Here is a 21,307-nt window from a genome sequence, read left to right as displayed (position 1 = left end):
GTTCCTCAACTCTTAGCTTACTGGTTTTTAAATATATTATTTTTGTTTATAATAACGGATAAATCATGTTTGTTTAGCCTTTGTTGTAGCCAGCATTGTTAACTTACATCGCCAACTAACGCCGGCTTGCGGCAGGAAGGAAGTGTTGTTCCCATAGGAACCAATCATATTCCGGTGATTCCCACGACTTGCGTCAACAGTTCCCTTTTAAATCTAATATAAGTCAGCAATAAATCAAGTTAATGTTTTTATTTATTTTATTTTATATGTATGTTTTAATATTTATTGTTTAATAATGTATTTTGATCAAAATTATCGAAAGGTCCGGAAAACCGGAAAGGGGCGTGACTTCGGCTCTAATTGGTTCCTATGGTAACAGCACAGTTCTTCCTCCTTGGCTAGCTAACGTTAGGTGGCGATGTAAGCTAACAATGCTAACTACAACAATGGCGAAACAAACATGATTTAAGCGTGATTATAAAATTGAATAAATTAATATATTAAAAAAAACAGGCTAAGAGTTGAGGAGGAAGAAACGCCTCTGCCCGGAAGTCAGCTCCCCGCTTCCAGCTCGACCTGTTGCGGTTGCACCTGCTCGTTTATCCGCTATTGATGAACCACCTTCACTGCCAAATAAAAGGGAAATTACACAGAGCTTCAGGAACCCGTCAACAGAAAAGTTAAGTTCGGTCACTGAAAGTAACTAAAAGTAATTGTGAGTTAAATGAAGTAAATCGCTCTCCGGCCTCACAGTGAACAAACTAATGGACACGTCCAACTTCCGCTAATGATAGCAGTTAGCTTGCAGCGTTGTGCTACATGACAGCCGGTGCAGGGAGGCTTCATGTGACATGGATATTAAAACTACTTCGCCATCCTGACGAAAAGCTGAATGACCTTCAATCAACACGTCAATCAACGTGAGTCAAACACACACATCTCCATCTGTCTGTCTGTCTGTCTGTCTGTCTGTCTCTCCATCTGTCTGTCTGTCTGTCTCTTTGTCCTGTAAAATGACCCTCTGTGTATATTTTCTCCTTGCTGTGTTGCTAGCATTGATAAGTAAAGTATTAATACTACACTTGGAAAAATACTCAGTTACAAGTAGAAGTCCTGACATGTTCATTCATTGTTCAGGGAATAATAACTGGATCTTGATGGGGAAATCTTTTTACTTCTCAAGAAGTACTTTTACTTTTGGTACTTTAAGCATATTTAACTTTCCATATGTGTGTACTTTTTTGTGTTTTTTTTTTAATGCAGTACATCATTTTACAGTGTTGTACTTTTACTCACTGTAGGGGAAGGATGTGAGTATTTCTCCAGCACTGCAGCTGAATATAAAACATTAGACAGTTGCTGTTTTCTGAGGACAAACTCAAAGACTGTCAGAGAGAAACAGAAGTTTTTATTAGAGAGACAAGAGGTCAGTGGTCTGCTGCGCTCTCTGGTGGAGCAGAGAGGAACTGCAGCTGGTGCAACACTGGTGCAACACACCTGACACACACACACACACACAGAGAGAGAGATTTGTGCAGAGTCATAGTGATGTGAGCTCTGAGTCATCGAGCAGCTGCCACACAGAGAGAGTTTGTCTACTTCAGTATCTGGGTCGGTCTGACTCACCACTGTGACATCTGCCTGTGTGTGTGTGTGTGTGTGTGTGTGTGTGTTTATATCCAACAATGACTAAGCGCCTTTGATCGTGACCGAGTCACCTGTCTCACTGCTCTCTCTCTCATTCGCTCGGTGCCTCTTCTGGCCTGTAAACAGTCTGATGTCAACACGATAACATCTGATTTACTGGATGGAGGAGTGTGTGTGTGTGTGTGTGTGTGTGTGTGTGTGTGTGTGTGTGTGTGTGTGTGTAATCCAAGCCCCTCGCCATCCACCTGTCTCCCCCCCGAGCATCAGATGACTCACAGGCAGCAGGTGAAGAGAGAAAAGAAAGAGCAGATGTGGAAAGAAAGGGGAAATAAGAGGCAGGATAAATCACTGCTGTGGAGGCGATCAAAGGAGGGATGATGAGTCACTGTTGATATTAGATAATGTTCAACTTTGGCCTTAATCCTGGAAAACGTCTCACACAATACACTGCTCCTCTTTATCTTCACTGAGTTTCCTACTTTAATTACAATAATTAGGCTGCGTACGGTGTTCTTGTTGTTGTTTTTTGTATGAAAGTCAAGTTTGAAAGAGAAAAAACAAACGCTTGTGGCAAATTCGATTTATTATATTTTTTGATTTAATCTATGCACATGGGTTTCATATATTACACCCCATTCAGACAGGATTTGTTTCTCTGGTTGAAGAAGGGGTGACCTTAAAATTACTTCACTTGTCGGGGAGTTTAACCCCATCCAGGGCGTGAATCCCTGCATGAAAAGTGGGATTTTCATCAGTTGCCGTTACTGTAAACAACGATGTGAAGTTGCTTGTTCTGCTGTAATTCAAATCAGTTTGTAGAGAGGAGTCCTTGTATTTTAAAGTGGATCACTGACTTTCCGTTTAAATATGGACTTTTGTGTGAAAATGGTAAAAAAATTAAAACATGCTTTGCAAATTTGATTGAAAACACATTATATGACATTAGCCCCAGTATTACCTGTGATCCTCTAGTAATTTGTAATAATTTCTTGGTTTGTCTGTGATCTTAATCCTGGGCGACTCTGCCATGTCTGTAATTCGTATAGATTAAATACCACTGCATATTACCAACCATGTTTCTCCAAACACCATATGATGATAGTGCTGTGTGAATTGGCATGTCGTGATTCGGGTTGTATTTCTTCAAAAACATCTACAAGTAAGAAATTTGATCACAGCTCATGATGTGTTTACCAGCAGCCAACAGCTGAGCGGTGAGAGCGGCTATATCTATGTTGAAAAGTGATAACAGTACGGAAGCCCTGAGGGACAAGTGAAGTTTATTTTTTTTGGTGATCTAAAGTGTTTCCTCTCGTGTGTTTATCACTTTGAGAACTGGTGGAAAAAAGTTTTGCCAGGATAACTTTCTAAGTTCCTTAATTTTTTTTCTGTCTGTGAAACACGTGAAAAAACAAAAACACAAAATCCAGAGGAGAAAAAAAATGTTGAAAAACGATTACAAAAATGTTTTTTTCAGAGCAATATTTTTTTTCATGTGTGAATGTCATTTTTTTTCTTAGCAGCAAAAACAAAACTATATATTTTTGTGTTGGAAAAATGAGTAAAAAAGTTTTTTTCATGTGTGAATCGAGATTTTTTTGGGGGTGAACTCAATTTTTTTTTCGTAGCCGCAAAAACAAAAACTTTTTTTTTACATAATAGAAAAACGAGTAAAACATTTTTCAGTATCAATTTTTGTGTGTGAAACTGAATAAAACATTTTTTCACAGGAGCAAAAACTTTTTTTTTTACATTTTTTCTTTTCCAGGAGCAGTTCTTTTTTTGTGAATTTTTTTTCGTGGGGGTAAAAACAAAAAATTTCTGCAACGTTTGCAGCCGGGTCAGTAATATAAAAAAGTTTTTGGCCAGAGGAATTTTGTGTTTTTCATGTGTAAAACCAAATGAAAAAAATTTTTCAGGACAAATTTTCGTACGAGCAAAAACAAACATTTTAGTGTTTGAAACTGAGTGAAACATTTTTTCAAGAGAAACATTTTTTAAATTTACATGTTGGAAAAATGCTTAAAATATTTCTTTTCCATGAGCAATTTTTCTTTTTCATGTGTGAAACCGAGTGAAAACATTATTTTATTTCTATTTTTTCTTCATGTGTGAATCTCGTGGGTTTTTATTTTTCAGGAGCAAATTTTTGCAGCTGAGTGGGGAAAAAAGTTTTTGCTGGAGAAATTTTGTGTTTTTCATTTGTGAAACCCAGTGAAATTTTTTTTTCCAGGACACTGTTTTTTCCTTTTTTTTGTGTGAAACCAAGTAAATTATTTTTTTTCATGTGTGATCTCGTGTTTTTTGTTATTGTGAAACCAAGTGGAAAAGACAAATTCTGTGAAAACATTTTTTGTACATTCAGTTTTTGTGAGAATCCGAGTGTGTTCATGTGTAAAAATAACTTTTAAAAAATTTAATTTTTTGGCGGGTGAATTTCGGGTTTATGCAACTGAGTGGGAGAGGAGAAAAATGTTTTTATTTTCATGTGTAAAAACAAAAAACTTTTTTTTTTCAGGAGAAGAAAGTTTGGAATAAAAAAGGAATAAAAAAAGTCTGGGCAGGAGAAATTTTGTGTTTTTCATTTGTGAAACCCAATGAAATTTTATTTTTCATGTGTGAACCTCGTGTTTTTTTTTATTGTGAAACCAAGTGGAAAAGAAAAATTCTGGCGGGAGAAACGTTTTTTTATTTCCGTAGGAACAAAAAGTGAAAACATTTTTTGTAAATTTTTTTCGGGATCAGTTTTTGTGTGAATCTGAGTGTTCATGTGTAAAATTAGTTTAAAAAAAATTTTGGTGGGTGAATTTCAGGTTTTATGCAACTGAGTGGGGAAAAAAATTTGAAGGAGAAAATTTGTTTTTACACATTTTCATGTGTAAAAACAAAAAACTTTTTTTTTCAGGGAGAAGAAAGTTTGTCCGGGGGGGGGCGTTTGCAACTAAGTGGAATAAAAAAGTTTTGGCAGGAGAATTTTATGTTTTTCAGGTGTGAAACCAAATAAAAAGATTTTTTTAGGACAGATTTTCTTACGAGCAAAAAGGATCATATTTTGTGTGGTTTTTTTTCATGTGTAAAAATGTTTTTTCGGGGGCAATTTTTATTTTTTTTCACGTGTGAAACTGAATTTTTTTGGGGGGGTGGATCTTGTGTTTTATGCAGCTGAGTGAAAAAAAAGGTTTTGGCAGGAGAAAAATGCTTTTTATTTTCATGTGTAAAAATGAGTGAAATCTTTTTTTCTCGTAAGAGCAAAAACAAAAAACGTATGCAACCGAGTAGGAAAAAACAAGGTTTTGGCAGGAGAAATTTTGTGTTTTTCATTTGTGAAACCTTATGAAATTTTATTTTTAATGTGTGAATCTCTTGTTTCTTTATCGTGGAACCAAGTGGAAAAGAAAAATTCTGGCGGGAGAAAACGTTTATTTTCATAGGAGCAAAAACAAAAAACTTTTTTTTTATGTTAGAAAAACAAGTAAATACATTTTTTCAAGATCAATTTTTGTGTGAAACCGAGTGAAAAAATTTTTTTTTTCATGTGTGATCTCGTGTTTTTTGTTATTATGAAACCAAGTGGAAAAGACAAATTCTGTGAAAACATTTTTTGTACATTCAGTTTTTGTGTGAATCCGAGTGTGTTCATGTGTAAAAATAAGTTAAAAAAAAGTTTTTTTGGGGGGTGAATTTAGGGTTTTATGCAACTGAGTGGGGAAAAAAGGAATTTGGAAGGAGAAAAATGTTATTTTGTGTAAAAACAAAAAACTTTTTTTTTTCCAGAAGAAAGTTTGGAATAAAAAAGGAAAAAACAAGGTTTTGGCAGGAGAAATTTTGTGTTTTTAATTTGTGAAACCTTATGACGTGTTATTTTTAATGTGTGAATCTCTTGTTTCTTTATCGTGGAACCAAGTGGAAAAGAAAAATTCTGGTGGGAGAAACGTTTATTTTCATAGGAGCAAAAACAAAAAACTTTTTTTTTACGTTAGAAAAACAAGTAAATACATTTTACATTTTTTCAAGATCAATTTTTGTGTGAAAATTATTTTCATGTGTGAAAACCAAAAACTGCCGCAGAGGAACAGACGCTTCTACTCTGACAGTTGATGTTACATGAAGCCTTCACATCATATCCAGGAGATAATGTCAGTAAATATGAGAATTATATGTCTGTTTGTTTGTTGGTTGGTTTGTCAGCAGAGGTCACAAAAACTACTGAACAGATTTCCATAAAACTCAGATGGAGGATGTGTCTCAGCCCAGAATAGACATCATTAATGTATTCTGGTGTATTCAGGTGGCTGGTGTCTATGAGTGAGTAGTTTGACGTGTATCTGGTGACATTAAATTATAATTAAGCAGTTGTGGTGGTTAAAGAGGACTGCAGGACCATTCTTGTATTATTATGAGTTGAATGAAAATGACCTCATGCAGTATCTTTGCCTCATGTCTCACCTTTAGCTCTCTTGCGCCCCCCTGTGGAGACTTGTGGCTCTGTCGTTCAGCTTGTCTTGCAGGTTTCTTTGTCACAGAGCAAGTCCTGGTGTTTAAAATACAGTCTGGAGCAGTTAGTTATAACGGAGGAGCCCAGATTATAATCCCTGACTTCCCCTGTGATGTTAATCCCATCTGATGACACGAGATAGATGTGACACAGGAACAAAAATGTGACGAGATGTCTTTTGCTGGGTGGCCTGAGACCAGAGACACTTTTTGTTTTTCTGTCAGTGCGAGGCCGTGGCCGTGGCTGTGTCTGGAGGTTTCAGTAGAAAAGATGTTTGTTCAGTGTTTGTCACAGCAGCACAGCTCAGATCGACGTGTGAATCCAGACACAACTCAGGTCAACAAGTTCATCTGTGTGTGTGTGTGTGTGTGTGTGTGTGTGTGTGTGTGTGTGTGTGTGTGTGTGTGTGTGTGTGTGTGTGTGTGTGTGAGATTTACCTTGTCCTGGCAGCAGCATGTGTGTCCCACAAGGGAAATAATTCACCGAAGTGACAACACATGATGATAAGAGAGGGAGCTAATCATAACTTACTGCTGTGAGTGGCTGACACTCACACATGGTGTGTTCACAGTAACCCCTGGAGAGTCTGGTGTTTGTGTGTGTGTGGGTGTGTGCGCCCTGCCCTTGCCTAAATTACACCCCGAGGATCATGGGTAATCACTGAGGATGTTTAACCACAGTGAGCGTGACTCAGAGGAGCTCTGCTGCTCTGAAACGGATCTGTGGTGTCGGGTTGTTTTGTTGTGGATGAAGCACTGCAGAGCTGCATCACACAGTTTATTACATGTAAACCTCAATACAGAAAAGAAAAAGATAAAAACAGAACAGATTGTAATTGATCTAAGTGTCTAACTCGTAGTGATGAACCTGCAGTGAATTATAACCTGAATCTGCAGCTCCCTTTGGCTTCACAGAGCTTTATGTTGAGTTTCATCTTATTTCATAGCCGTCTGTCTAAAAACCCACTGTTCACTACCTGCTCAGTACCAAACAGCAGCTGGTGAACATAGTGGAGCATTTAGCAGCTAAAAAAGACGGATGTATTTCACCAGGATGTTGGTGGAGACCAAAAATGGAGCTACTGTACAAGAGAGCAAAGATTGGTGGACAAAAACATGACTCCAAATTATGAGTCGATCCTGATGGATATTCAGCATTTTTCTGATTATCTGTACCTGAGACTTTTCTGTCGGATTGCCGATAAAATAAACTATTTTAAAAATGTGCAACAGCCTATAAAACACTGAATAATCAGAGTCTACGAAGTAACTAGTAACTAAATGTACCAAGTAAATGTGGTAATGTAGGAGGGGAAGTATAAAGCAGCAGAAAATGGAAATACAGAAGTAAAGTAACTGAAAATTGTACCTTTGTCTGGTACGTATGAAGCCACTTATTATTATAAAAATGTGTTGATCCTAAGAAGTTATTTAGATCAACTTTAGCATTTTATATGTGGTGTCAGTGTGAGAAACAGTGTCAGTGTGAGAACGCTTTGATCAGATATTACATCGTCGATTTCAGACGAGCTGTGTTCACTGACAGAAGTTTTACGAAGTGCTCCTGAGCAATATGAATAAATCTGGTCGGGCTCAAAGAAATTAAACGCCATTTTTAGCTAAACATCTGATGATAAATGAATTGATAATGAAGATAATTGTTAGTTAGTCTTACAACACCCACCAGGAATCAGATAATTTTCCTCTTATCCTTAAAATTAAATGCAATTCGTGGCCAGTTAAGTCGATCATCCATCATCTACACCGACTTACTCCTGCTAATTAATGTTTACAACCCAGATGTGACCAGCAGAGGGCAGCATTACAACACGCTCCAACAAGATTTAAATAATTAAAGAACTAAAACATTAAGTCGATTAAGATAAAAATAATCAGTGTAAATTTTGAGTGTTTTGAGTATTTTACGACGCTGTACAAACAATTGTGTCAATAATCATCAAATGAATCAATAATATAAATAATCCTAATTTGCAGCTGGAGCACAAACTCAGCTTTATGAAGGCTTGAAAAATCTTTTGATACTGAATCTCTCCTACTGTTAACAGCAGAGGGCTCAGGGTGTGTTTAAGACATATTTTTAACTAATGAAAATATTAAAAGATGTAAAAAAAAAAAAAAAAAACTGTAGTATGAAATATTCTAGCAGCCGACTGCTGTGAGGGCAGGATGAGCTTCATGTCTGTCGGCAGGAAACATCGTGCTGTAACTCAACTTTTGCTTAAAATTAAACATTCAAGAAACTTATCGAATGTGTTTCCCAAAAAAGTTTTAAAAAAACAAATGTGCAGCTAAACATCTGAATATGAACCGTTCCAGCTTTAACAGTAAACACAGGACAGAAAAGAAAACAGTACCACCAGGATTGATGAATCAATTATCATTATTATTATTGATCCCACAGCGAACATCAAAAGATGAAAAACAAAACATTTCTACATTCTGTTGGTTCAAGTCGTCCGTGCGTCGGTTTAGTCCTTCGTTCGCTTGTCGACAGTCAGACATCCAATCAGGTTTCAGATCCTCGATCATCAGGAAGTTCACCGGGTTTCCTCCTTTAAAGCTTTTCTACAAAAATATGACGAGTGACGACCGATGGCAGTGTCAGATCTGATCACGTCGTCTGATCAATAAATCAACAAAAATACAATCAGGATATGTTTACATACATTTTATATATAGATTTAGATCTCTCCCAGGATTAGAAGCACTAATATATACACACACACAACTGCTGTCTGTCTTATTGGGTCCAGTCAATCAATCAATCAATCATTTGAATATCAGAAGCTCTCAGATTGTTCAGAAGGCAGCGTTTCTGTCTCGTCAACAATATAAACACTTTAATCAGCTGCAGGGAATCGTGAAAGACAGAAATGTTTCTGAGAGCAGACTGGGACCAGCTGACCAGAGACTGGACTGCATTTCCCAGCATGCAGCTGGTCTCCGCTGGCAGCTTCCCAGCAGGGCCGAAGCCAGAGTTTGAGAAAATACTGAGGTCCCAAAGTTAGAGCCTGTCACAATGAAGACAAATGTTCGATGAGCCGTCAACCAAACTCCATTCAATTTTTTGCGTATTTAAAAAAAAAAAAAAAAAAAATCTTCTACACATTCAGGTTTGTAATTCTAGTAGAAAATACTAAATGACCTTAATTTGAACTTTAATGTCTTGCTGGAAATGTCACATTTAGATATTTGGTCTAAAAATGGATCAGAAACAGCCACAAATGTTTTTAAAATGTTTGCCGAGTCTTCTCGATTGTAAACTGAACATCTGTGGACTTTGGATAAAACACGACATACTCGTCTCTCTGAGAAGTTGTCATAGGCATTTTTTTGTGTTTTCTGATATTTTTTAGACCAAATGTTTTATGCATTAATTGCTTATTAAAACAATCATTGATTGCAGGCTCCTTATGTCAGTTAACCCCTGAAATTAACGGAGGACCTCAGTCCTCAATAGAGGCTACGGCTCTGCGTCCCAGCGCGTTCAGGCAGCAACTTTCAGAGGCAACACGTCGTTATTCAGTCTGAAATCCAGTTTGGGGAAAGGGGGATTAAGACTTAATTCTTTAAGTGAACTTATAATGTTAAATATTTGAGCTCAGCAGTGACTGAGGTCTGGAATCAGTTTACTGTACACGAGATCTAAGCCAAAAAGAAGAAGAACACTGAGGAGATAAAACATCAGAGATTTAACAAATGAACAGATCGAAATAGGATCCAAAATAGAACCAGCTACTGGAGCCCAACCAACCTCTGTAGATAAATACCGTTTAATTTAAAGCAAACACAAAGTCCTCACAGTCCTGCTCTCTGATTGGCTGTCGGGAGCTAATTCGAGAACTGAAAAAGTGTGTTGTGTTTTCCAGTTCAGACGCCGACTGAAGTGGATTTCAGGGAGGAGCTGAACTCAAACAAACAAAAAAATAAAATTCTAGCGGAGTCTTTCTCGACCATATTAGATCCTGTAACTGTAAAACAGGAAGTTGTTTTAACGTGTAAAGTCACTGAGTTTTGTTTTCTAATAGTTTAGATGGAAACACATGAAAATATAACAACTGACTGTATTAATTTGTGAAAATGTCAGTTTAAACTGTTTTATTAGATAACGAGAGCTGAAGCTAATATCTGATCATCAGAAAATTAATCATGAATTGATTGTCACGGTAAAAATTCACAGATCTGTCCGTCACCAGCAGCTGTGACCGTCTCTACCCTTCTTCATACTTCTGCTTCTCATCGCCGCTGTCTCAGTAATAACGTCAGCTAAAGTCGCAAACAACAGCGTCGCCTCTAAAAGTTGCAAACCAACCCGTCGTCTTCTTGTTCTCATTCCTCGTGTTTAACAGCTACTTATTTACACAGTAAACCAGACATTCGTACACAGTAACGTTTTTAATCCTTTTTCCACAAACAGGAGCTCTCGGCGGCACCGTCTGGCGTCCCAGGAGTGGAAACTGTTGCCACTCGAAGGTGAGGGAATCAAAATTCTCTTCAGTTCAAATGTCTGTACGGTGCAAACGTCCAACCTCCTCCGGTGCTCACAAAGCTTTGTTTGTTCGAAGGTATTTACATTCTACAGACCCAGTCGACGGTTTGTTCCACAGTCGTGAGCGTCTGTTTGGCGTTCGACTCTTTGAGAAACCAAACACTCGCCGTTCAGACACACTGGACCGACACTGACCCACAGCCAGCCAGTTAAAACCTCCACACACCATGGTTCAACCACAGCGGGAGCTACTGGACTAATTACTAAACCCCACCCGTCTGAGAGTCTATGCAAAAAGGCAAATCAAACACACCCCGAACTGAAGAGGATCTGAGACACTAAAGCTTCCTGTGTGGCCGATTAACAAGCCACATAACGATCATCTGACCAGGAAGTGAGGACTAAACTAAAACAATCAACAGTTCTATGGGTAAGACTGCGTCAGACAAAAACTTTATGCACAATCAAAATGCAAACATGAACTGAAAAAAGGCAAAAGATGGTTGCTGCAGCAACAGGAAATGAAAACAGAGTCTCAAAAAATGTTTAAAACAAACAGAAATCTAAACGGCCTAAAAGGAAGCAGAGTTTTAGAAAATAAAATAAGACACACGTCGAGCTCCAGCCATCGATCAGCCCACAGCCTGTGTCCAACAGGAAGTCCGTGTCCAACAGGAAGTCCGTGTCCAACAGGAAGTCCGTGTCCAACAGGAAGTCCGTGTCCAACAGGAAGTCCGTGTCCAACAGGAAGTCCGTGTGTTGGACTTCTGAACACATTCAACTGAACAGTAAACCTGCAGCCGGTCGGCCTCATTGGTGATTGGTCGGTGGGGGCAGGAGAGGGGCGGAGCGATCGTTGGTGATGGTCCTTTTGAGTTTTATTCCTCTGATCTGGGTCAGCATGTCTCCTCCTCCACCCTGGGGCAGCTGCTCCGGGTCCTGGTCCTGGCTGGAGGGTGGAGGAGCCTGGGGCTGATAGTGACTGTGGCCCACGCTGGAGGGATCTCCCTGGGACGCAGCGGCCTGGAGCTGGGCCTGCTGCTGCTGGAACAGCTTCTGTTTCTGCTGCTGGGTCAGCTGCTGCTGGAGGTCCTGCTGCTGCTGCTGCTGCTGCTGCTGCAGTGATTGTTGATGCTGAAACTGTTGCTGTACTTGCTGCTGATGTTGCAGCTGTTGCTGAAGTTGCTGCTGCTGCTGTAGCTGACTGTGTTGCTGCTGCTGCTGTAGCTGACTGTGTTGCTGCTGCTGCTGTAGCTGACTGTGTTGCTGCTGATGATTGAGTTGTTGGTTGATTGTCTGCCGTTGCTGTAGTTGTTGCTGATATTGCAGCTGCTGCTGCTGCTGATATTGCTGCTGCTGCTGTAGTTGACTGTGTTGCTGTTGATGATTTAGTTGGTTGATTTGCTGCTGGTACTGTAGATGTTGCTGGTACTGTCTCTGTTGTAGCTGCTTGGCGTTGCTGCCCTCTGGTGGCAGGGAGGGTACAGTAGGTACAGGCACCGGGATGGGCATCTGACCAGGGACCAGCTGGTAGTACGGTGATGAGGAGAAGGAGGGAGGTAAGGCACTGAGGCTCTGTGTGGAGGTGCAGAGTTTACTGTAACCTAAACCTCCTGCTCCTCCAGCAGAGGGCGCTGTGAAAACATTCTCATCACTCCCTCCATTTCCTGCGAGGGCTTTTAGGGGGACCTGCGGGGTAGAGATGGGGATGGGAACCCCACCGCTGATCGTGCCTCTGCGATACGCCGGCTTGGACGACGGTTTGCGCCTGATTGTTGCCGTCTGGGACGGCAGCTGGCGGACGGACCTGCCCATCAGCTCGGGCTCGGCCAATAGGCTGACGGTGGAGGAGGGTCGCTTGGACTGAGCAAACTTCCTGTACTGGAAACTGAGATCCGAGTTCCTCGGGATGGTGGAGGACTTGTCGAAGTCTGACTGGTTGTTGCCGTGGGAGAGGTGATGTAAGGAGATGGAGTCGGCGTCTCCATGGAGGGAGATGGACTCGTAGTCAACTGGAGAGAGAGACAAAGAAGATATTGGACTTCTGTTATTTCTAATCTTGATGACATTTGATAAAATGTTCTCACGTCCTCGTCAGACAAACAGAAGCAGCAGAACACACGATCACATCAGTGACTCATCGGTCGATGTGTGTCTGCGTGTGAACAATTATAAGATGCATCATTGTGGAAACTCTTATCTAACAAACAGGGAACACACGACCCAATCAGTTTAACGTCTCACACACAGATCCAGCACAATGTTCTGAATAATGAAATTATAAATAGACACCATGTTCGTGGGAATGACGTAAAACTACAACATCATAAAAGGTCAAACAAACACATGGCGAGGATGTAAATCACATGTTCAACACTGCTGAGTTTGTTTTCTGCTGAGTTTGATTAGAGAGGACAATTTCTTTAATCAATAGCTGCTGTAATAAATTATTAGTTAATCATTAATTGGCCTGACATGTGAAATATGTTGGATGTTTTTCTATTAGAAAACTATTCTAATCAGGAGGTTTTGAGTTAAAACAACAGAAGTTAAGCACCTGATAACTTGAATGATACTTAGCAGCTAAAATGTACTAATATCGGTACAGGATGTTTTTTTGTGTTTCTTAAAATTAAAACAATTACACATTTAAATTAACAAGATACTTTTTGATGTATTTGTGCCCATCTCTTATCTTAATTCTTAGTGGCAATTAATCACTAACATTCCTAATTTTTGATTTTTTGAGCGCAAAGGAATCAAACATTTCATTCTCTTCATGCATCAGCAGCCAACAGTAACAAACGGATGATTCACATAAAGGATGTTCGTTTTAGTACCAAAACATTTCACTGACAAAAATAATGATGATGATCAGCAGTTTTTATAATCGCTAAAACATTTGTCTTTTTTTTTTTAAGCAAACAAGTTGATTGTGAGGATTTGCAGTTTATAATTGTAAAAATAAATGACAAAAATATCTTCTAAAAATAAAGTAATTTGAAGACAGCACTCTGAACGTTGGGAGACTTTTTACAACATTATATTTATTTTATTGGCTAGTTACATAATTGAGATTATTCAGTGTTGACAGGTTGTTACTCGTGATGTTTATCATGACATGCGATTGAAGCTTTGACTGTAACTGAGGAGATAAGAAGGCAGACAGACAGACAGGCTCATAAACAGACAGGTAGTCAGAGACCTACCATAGAGGGGAGGATCTCTCCTTACAGCTGGAAGAGAAGGAAGGAAGTTTAGCCGAGAAAACACAAAACTACAGACAACCAGAGAACCAGAGAGGAGAGAGAACACCAGCAACACAGAGAGATACAGAAGAAACCAGTAATCGAGTGAGACGACAGACAGAGTCAGATTCATCACCAGCAGAGGACGGCTGAGAGGTTCAGACAGTTCATCAGTTTCAGTGTTGGAGCTCCTCAGTCAGTGTGTTCGTGTTCTGATCCAATATAACAGACTTGTGTTTGTTGGTGAAGTTGCCTATTTAGTTTCTACATGATCACAGAGTGCTTAAAGTCAGACAGCGTTCAGTTGCTTCAGAGTGCTTGTTTTTTTCTGTGATTGCTGAATGATGCAGAAAACATTTTGGCAAAAATGTGTTTTGGTTCTTCCTGGTTGTGAAATCTAAAACACTGAATCTCGCTTCGGGGCCAGACTGTGGTGAAGTCGACAGGAGAAACACAATAAATGACTTCTGATGAAGAAATGCCTCCAGAAAATGAACGAAACCACTTCAGAGAGAAGATTAACCACAGATTGTTTTCCAACATGATTAACAGGGCTGATAATATCGTGATGAAACAGGGCAGCCCGACCAGATATCACTGCCAAAGACTGCAGTTATACTGCAAACAGGAGCCTTTCCAAACGAAGTCGAGGGACAAACATGTTGATAAAAAAAAAATCAGTGGTTAACCTCGTGCCTGAAGTGTGTTCGTTAGATTTCTGGAGGCCTTTCTTCACCAGAAGTCAAACAATGTAGATGCTGTATGTCGGGTTTTAGTGTTTCTGCATGTTTCTCCCATTGACTTCAATACAGCTGGAACCACAATCTGGCACCAGAGTGAGATTCAGTGACGTAATGACCCTTCTTCTTTGGATTCCTTGGTTGTGTGTGTTTTTAATCTTGTGTGTGTGTGTGTACTCACTGTGTGTGTGTATGGTGTCCTCAGAGCAGGACGGGGTGGTAGTCTGAGTGCTGTAGCCGCTGGAACAGTGCAGAGAGTCCCTGCTGCTCCTCGGGGCGTCCGAATTCAACGCACCCAACGTCAACGCCAGCTGATCCCGGGCCGAGCACGACTGAGAGGAAGAGAGGGGGAGGTCATAAAGTTTGATATTACATTTACAATTTTCCAAAAAACAAGAGAGATTTTAACCAAGAGAAACAGAGAGGGGAGGATACAAGGAGAGGAAGCTGCTCCATGTTGGTGGAAAAAGGGCTATGGAGAAAAACGAGTCGAGGAGAGGAGGTGAAAGGAAACAAGAAGGGAGGAGGGAAAAGGAAGAAGTTTGTGTTAATTACCTTCCCAGACGCAGACATGGCCCGAGCTCTCTCTCCGTGGTGCGAGTAGGCGTGTGGGGGCGCCAACAAGCCGTTCTCCGCCCCTCCGCCTCCCCCAGCGGCGAGCTGATTGGTGGAGCCGACAGCATCCTGTCAAAAATAAACCAGTCAGTCAGTTTAATGATCAGGTACCGTCAGTGTGAACGACACGGCGTCACAGAATATAATCCCATGGAGCCGACGTAGAAGTCCCTCAACACACATCAACACAGCGTCTCTGTACAGCAGCTGAGACAGCAGGTACGAAAATGGTTTAACATCATTGAATCAAAGCTGCTAACATCTACTTCCTTGTGTACATGTTATACAAAATAAAGTACATTTTGAAAATGATAACTGTTGATAAATGCTGTGTTGACTGTGTGAAGCAGGACTTCGACATTGGCTGCAGGTCTGAACATCAACACAGGGTGAGAGAAAATCTGCTTTTACTCCACAGAGTCCAGAGTGAAATCTTAACTTTGAAACAGCTAAAACACTTTTAAAGACGCCGGTGTTGCCTGTGTTGTTCTTATTCTCAACAAATCCCATGAAAAAAAAAAATACCAACAAAGTTGTTAGTCCGTCTCTCAAAACTAGACATGACTTTCTTTTGTCTGACAGCTTATAAATATGTAGTTTCTTGTTCAAAAAAGGTTAAATAATTTCCTAAAACAGCTGCTCGCAGTAGTTTATTACTCAGAAAGAAATAGTATATTTGCTGGGGACTATTTTCAGCTGCGGGATTAACCACATTTGGTGCTTTTGGTCGGTGTGTGTGGGGGATCGTGTGTGTTCAAGGTGCTGAAGGAAAACATGTCGGTGTAACAGTGTGAGTCATTGATGTGTGTTTAACAGAGTTTGGGTAACACTGCTCCGTGCGACTAAGTGCCACTAAGATATCAGAAGTTAAATAAACAGAAAACACTTGTTGGATCAGTTAGTTGTTAGTTTTGGTCCTCTGGGATTTGTTAACGACAAGAAAAATACAGAATATCACCAAACGTATCAGGAAACTCCTCAGCTGAGTAAACGACACTCTGTGGTTCAGTAAATAACTATAAAGATATCGTGTGATGAACTTTGGGAATTAACTCAATTTAAAGGTCCAGTCTGTAGGATTTAGCGGCATCTGGTGGTGTGAGGTAGCAAAAACAATGATTTTTGGTTTCAGGTGATTAAACACTAATGAAAACATTTTTCTGAATATTAAAGTCAGGGCAGGATTTGAGTCATGATTTCAGTGGGAGTGGAGATTGTTTTATTATTATTTTTTAAACCGAAAAATTAAATATATAAAAATGCTGATATGATGATTGTTGGTGTGAATCGAACACGTTCCTGTATGTCTGGAGCAGGGATGCAAATTTGAAGCAATTTCTTTAATTGATAGTCAGCTGCCTTAACAATCATTTATCGGTTTATCATAAACATGTTGTTTTCTGTTAGAAAACTGTTTCAACCACTGAGCTGCTCTGTGTTCGTTACCTGAATGATAAATTAAATACACAAAACAATGACATAATTTTAATTGCATAAGTTTCTCAACTCTCCCAACAAAATTAACTAAAATGTAATAATATCATTTAATATAAAATGTCATTGTGTATTTTTTATATTAAAAATAACTGATTTTGATATATTTGATAAGGAAGTACTTTGTAAGTTTTTTTTTAATGTTTTTTTTCCATCTCTAATTGCCAGTTAATACGTTTTTTTAATCAGTTAAATACTTAACAGCGATTAATCATTAACATCCCGAGTCTGGAAAATGCTTCAGTTATAATGGTTTGTTGATATTTCACTTGAACATGTTGCAAATCCGATAATATTTTGATTAATTGATTTTATTTCAGCCAATAGATCCTCCTTAATCCGACACACTGGACCTTCAAAGCAAACAGAACTGATATACGTCCGTCTCGACTTCACAGGCAAAGAAAACACTCGGTAATCACAGGAGCACTGACGAGACGCCACTGACAGCAATATCAACACCGTGTAAATCACACCAAAGCTCCACGACAGTCACTCGGTGACAGGAGAGAGATATATGACGAGGTGGGACGAAGGCTGGTTGAGGTTTGCAGGGCGGGACGAGGTGATCACATGCGGAAAAGTTGGATATACAGCGAGGAGGTGCAACATATTGATACTGTCGATTGATTAAGACTCAAGGAGGAAATGTCCTGAAACTGTCTGGAGAACAACACAGGCTGTTTGATTATTCTGCAGCTATTTCAACATATTAAGTCAGAAGAATAAAACAATTAAAAGCTGAAACGATTAGTCAATAATTCAAGTTATTCATTTTCCATTCCTGCCAACACTGCTGGTTCTGACCCTCTCTCCCGCTGAGCTCCTGATTGGCAGCCTGGTGTTGGCAGGCATGATTTCCATGATCATATTTTAATGCTCTCTGGTTTCAGCTTCTCAAATGTGAGAATATTCTCTTTATGCTCACAGCTTTAAGTAAGAAACATTAACCAATAATCAGTCATTGGATAAAGAAACTACTGAATTGTTAAGTCACATACAGACTGAGAGACAAACAGAGCCACGAAACGACGGACAGATTCACATCGTAGATACAAACACACACAACAACACGTTTAAAAGAGGACACTGACAAGGCAGAAAATATACCATAAACACACAGACAGTCAGGCAAACACTATCACTGCAGAAGAGAAACACACACAAACGTACAAAGTTTTGTGGAGGAAGAATAAAGTTTAACATGAGACGTGAACTCCAGATTTTATGAGGTGAAACCGGAGCTGGATCAGAGATAAATGAGGTTCACTGAGACACGTGGAGACGATGAAGTCGGAGACATTTAAGGTGGAATCAAAGGGACTCGGTTCTGAGTGTGACCTGATGGAAACATGAGGAATAAAACGTCTGGAGTCATGTGAGATGGGTTCAGACCGATGGAGGACAAACGATGTAAACACAGGACGGTACTCGGGTTGGGAGGAATGTAATAGTTTTTTTCTCACGGTGGTCATATCCCTGCGGCTAACGCGGCGGCTCAGCGCGGGGCGGGGGCCATGGCCGGCGGCGTAACCGTAGCGACCACGGCTGCCCTGACGGCCGAGGCGAGAGGGGGAGTTCCCTTCGCTGAGGGACCGGCTGGTTTCATCACAGCCAATCATCAGATAGGGGGAGGAGCAGCGCTACACACAGGAGAGGGTTAGAGCGATGTGTGTGTCATCCTCACCACGGAGACAAGCTATTTTGAAGGTCCTCAAAGCCAGCAGTCATTTTAAAGTGTGGGGTGGTGAACGAGTGAATGTTTGAGTGAAATGTACCTTTAACACTTTAAACATGTTGAAACAGAATTGGCATTTTAATGGATTTAGGTTTGAAAGCAAACATTTGCTGAGTCGCCTGAAATAAGATAATTCTCTGTATAGCTGATGTGCAGTATGTGGCCAAAAGTATGTGGACACCCGAACATTTTATCCAAATATGATACTTTAGAGCATTAATGACCTTCAACACTGATTTTGGGTGATCGGGTCGGGCTCACAGTCGTCGGTCCAGTTAGTGGAAGGTGTTGGAGGGCTTTAAGCTTTAAGATTCCCATCCAAGGACCCAGAAAAAAGAAGAGGAAGATTGCCAGACCAATAAAGTAAGATAAACTGTTTGGGGTCCAAATACTTTTGGCCACATATTGTACATCAACGCAGGCTTACTGTTGAAACAACCATTAAACATGTAATGATATTTTCAGAAGGATTAATGGAAATATAAAGAACTCAGCTATTTTTAAGAACAAACTCATTCTGTGTTTTTCTTTCGAGCTAAAAGTTAAAATACTGCACAGAAACAAACTGTTGTGTGTCAGTCACTGTGTGTGTGTGTGTGTGTGTGTTACCTGGATGTGTACTCCATCGACAGCACAGCTGATAGAGTCCAAAGAGGGAACGTGTCTCACTGATCCAGACTGGTAGTTACTGCAAAACACACACAAAACAAACCTTTCAGAATAAACATCGCTGAGGCTCCTTTCATCAAAATGACCCAAAAAAAGTAAACAGCACTTCGTGTTTTTCTACAAAACATTTTCCTTCATTTAACAAAAGAGAGCCAACTCTGCAAATATTTAAAGACGACTCAACAGAAGCCACCACGCAAGAATTTTGATTAAATCAAATGATTGACAAAATTAGGATATAATCTGAGTATGTAGTGTGTGTGTGTGTGTGTGTGTGTGTGTGTTACCTGCTGATGCTGCTCTTCCTGGACATGGTGTTGCTCGGAGAAGCTGGAGGTGTCTGATAGGTGTAGTTGAAATCAGAACCTTTCAGGTCCAAAATCACCTGAGAGACACAAAAACAACACAGGATAAGACAGGAAGTCTCCCAGATGTTTGACAACAAAGAAAAGAAAAGGTGATGTGTCTCCAAACTGGTTCCTGCTGAAGACGTGTCTCACAAATAAATAGTTTGATTTTTAACAGTCGCAGAGCTAAATGTGTAACATGTGGCCTGAGGGTGGCGCTAGAGGAAACGTCAGAGGGAGGAAGAGGAGGTACCTGCTCGCTGGCTGCTGGGAGTTTATTGGGCTCAGCTGTCAGGTTGGTCAGATCCTCCAGGATCGTCTGCAGGTGAGTCACTTCACCGAGCATGTTGATCTCATGGTCCTAAACACACACAGAATGATGATCAGTGTTTTTATTGTAGTCCAACAGGCTGTAGAGGTGGATTCATCACACACACACACACACACACAGACACAGACAGACACACACACTGACCAGGACAGGCTTCAGCATGGTGACGAAGCTGCAGTAGCGCGCTCTTTCCTCGATCAGCGCCCTGCACACGGCCCGCTTCTCCGTCTCCTCCAGGACGGCGTAACGCACGTTGACGTCCTGCAGCGCGCTGTCCAGCTGACCCCGGACCTCGTCCTTCCCTACAGAAACACACACGGGAGGAAGTGATGAAGAGGCGAGATCATCATCTGGTTCCTGTCTCCTCCGACTCTCCCTCATAAAATCTGAACCTCACTTTGTTTTTTATAGCTGATACACAAGACAACCGGCTTCAATCTTTAACATTTAAAGATGTTGTTTTATTCTGGCGATTTACAGCAAGTTGAGCTGAACTTAACTACTGCAAAGTTTTTTTTTATTTATGCGCAGCAAAGACACTACTACACACTGTCAGGCTGTGAGACCCAGATCCTACCAGCAGGAGGCAGCACAACACTACACTTTGGTGTAATTGCAGGGAGGGAAGACATGAAGAGACACACAAAAACACATGTACACACTTACACACACTTACACACGTTCACACACATGTTCACACAGAGTGGTGAGTGTCAGCTGTTCGTCACACACATGCTGCCTGACCTTCTCGCCCTGTTTGAGCAGCAGTTTGTGTTGAAAATCAGAAAACAGCTACTCCCCTAAAAACATGTCTCAGTCTGTGTTCACGTTAATTTGACCACCTGATCGGTTGATTTTTACTACACAACTGTTTCAGTTACAGCTCCTTAGTAGCTTCATGACAGTACAGCATCTGATGAACGCAGAGAAATGGTGATACTGTAGGGAAAGAATGTGAATTTGAGAACCACAGACAGATGAGACCTCTCTCTCTCTCTCTCTCTCTCTCTGATGTGATTTACTACATTGTTTACTGGACTCCACCACAGGCATGTGATCCAGACCGGCCTCATCGTACGATCCCGGTCCTGAAACCAGAACATGAGACGCACTGAAGCGCAGCTCACCGCGCCAGAAAAACCTCCAATCTTTCTTAGAAAGAGACCAGAGGAGCCGTCTGACCGGGGATCGAGGACATTTTGTGGCTCTTTCATCACAAATGTAACACATGTAACACATGTAACACTTCCCTCATCATCACTGCAGTCCGTCACACACATGAACCGGCCCGTTACATGTCCCTTCAGCTCCTCGACCAGCAGCCTCCATCCCTTCATGAACATACACACCGGCATTTAACATTTAACAAAGTTGCACTGATGGACCCAGGATGTCTTAGACCTCACCTCACCGGATCTGACCCGAGCCTGGTGGGTTTCGGACCTGCAGGTAGAGGAGACAGACGGTGCTCTGA

General features: G+C 40.6%; 1 protein-coding gene across 2 annotated transcripts in view; it reads right to left on the bottom strand.

Moving 5' to 3' along the window:
* Positions 1–8,524: 8,524 nt before the first annotated feature.
* mtss1 (MTSS I-BAR domain containing 1) overlaps positions 8,525–21,307 on the bottom strand; it is a 63,427-nt gene continuing 50,644 nt past the window's right edge. Inside the window, exons 7-14 of one of the 2 annotated variants that reach the window (XM_073467820.1) lie at positions 19,978–20,135; positions 19,756–19,863; positions 19,443–19,540; positions 19,096–19,174; positions 15,195–15,323; positions 14,821–14,971; positions 13,861–13,887; positions 8,525–12,663 (exon numbers count right to left, since the gene is read on the bottom strand). In XM_073467820.1, coding sequence (XP_073323921.1) covers positions 11,462–12,663; positions 13,861–13,887; positions 14,821–14,971; positions 15,195–15,323; positions 19,096–19,174; positions 19,443–19,540; positions 19,756–19,863; positions 19,978–20,135 — 1,952 coding nt within the window. In that variant the 3' untranslated portion in view covers positions 8,525–11,461. The remainder of the gene's footprint in view (positions 12,664–13,860; positions 13,888–14,820; positions 14,972–15,194; positions 15,324–19,095; positions 19,175–19,442; positions 19,541–19,755; positions 19,864–19,977; positions 20,136–21,307) is intronic. The other variant, XM_073467821.1, reaches the window with a different exon arrangement.

This window comes from Pagrus major, chromosome 6 (genome assembly GCF_040436345.1).
Source record: "Pagrus major chromosome 6, Pma_NU_1.0".
NCBI classification, from domain to species: domain Eukaryota; kingdom Metazoa; phylum Chordata; class Actinopteri; order Spariformes; family Sparidae; genus Pagrus; species Pagrus major.
The sequence above is the reverse complement of the archived record's forward strand: the minus strand, read 5'-3'. Positions and strand labels throughout refer to the sequence as shown.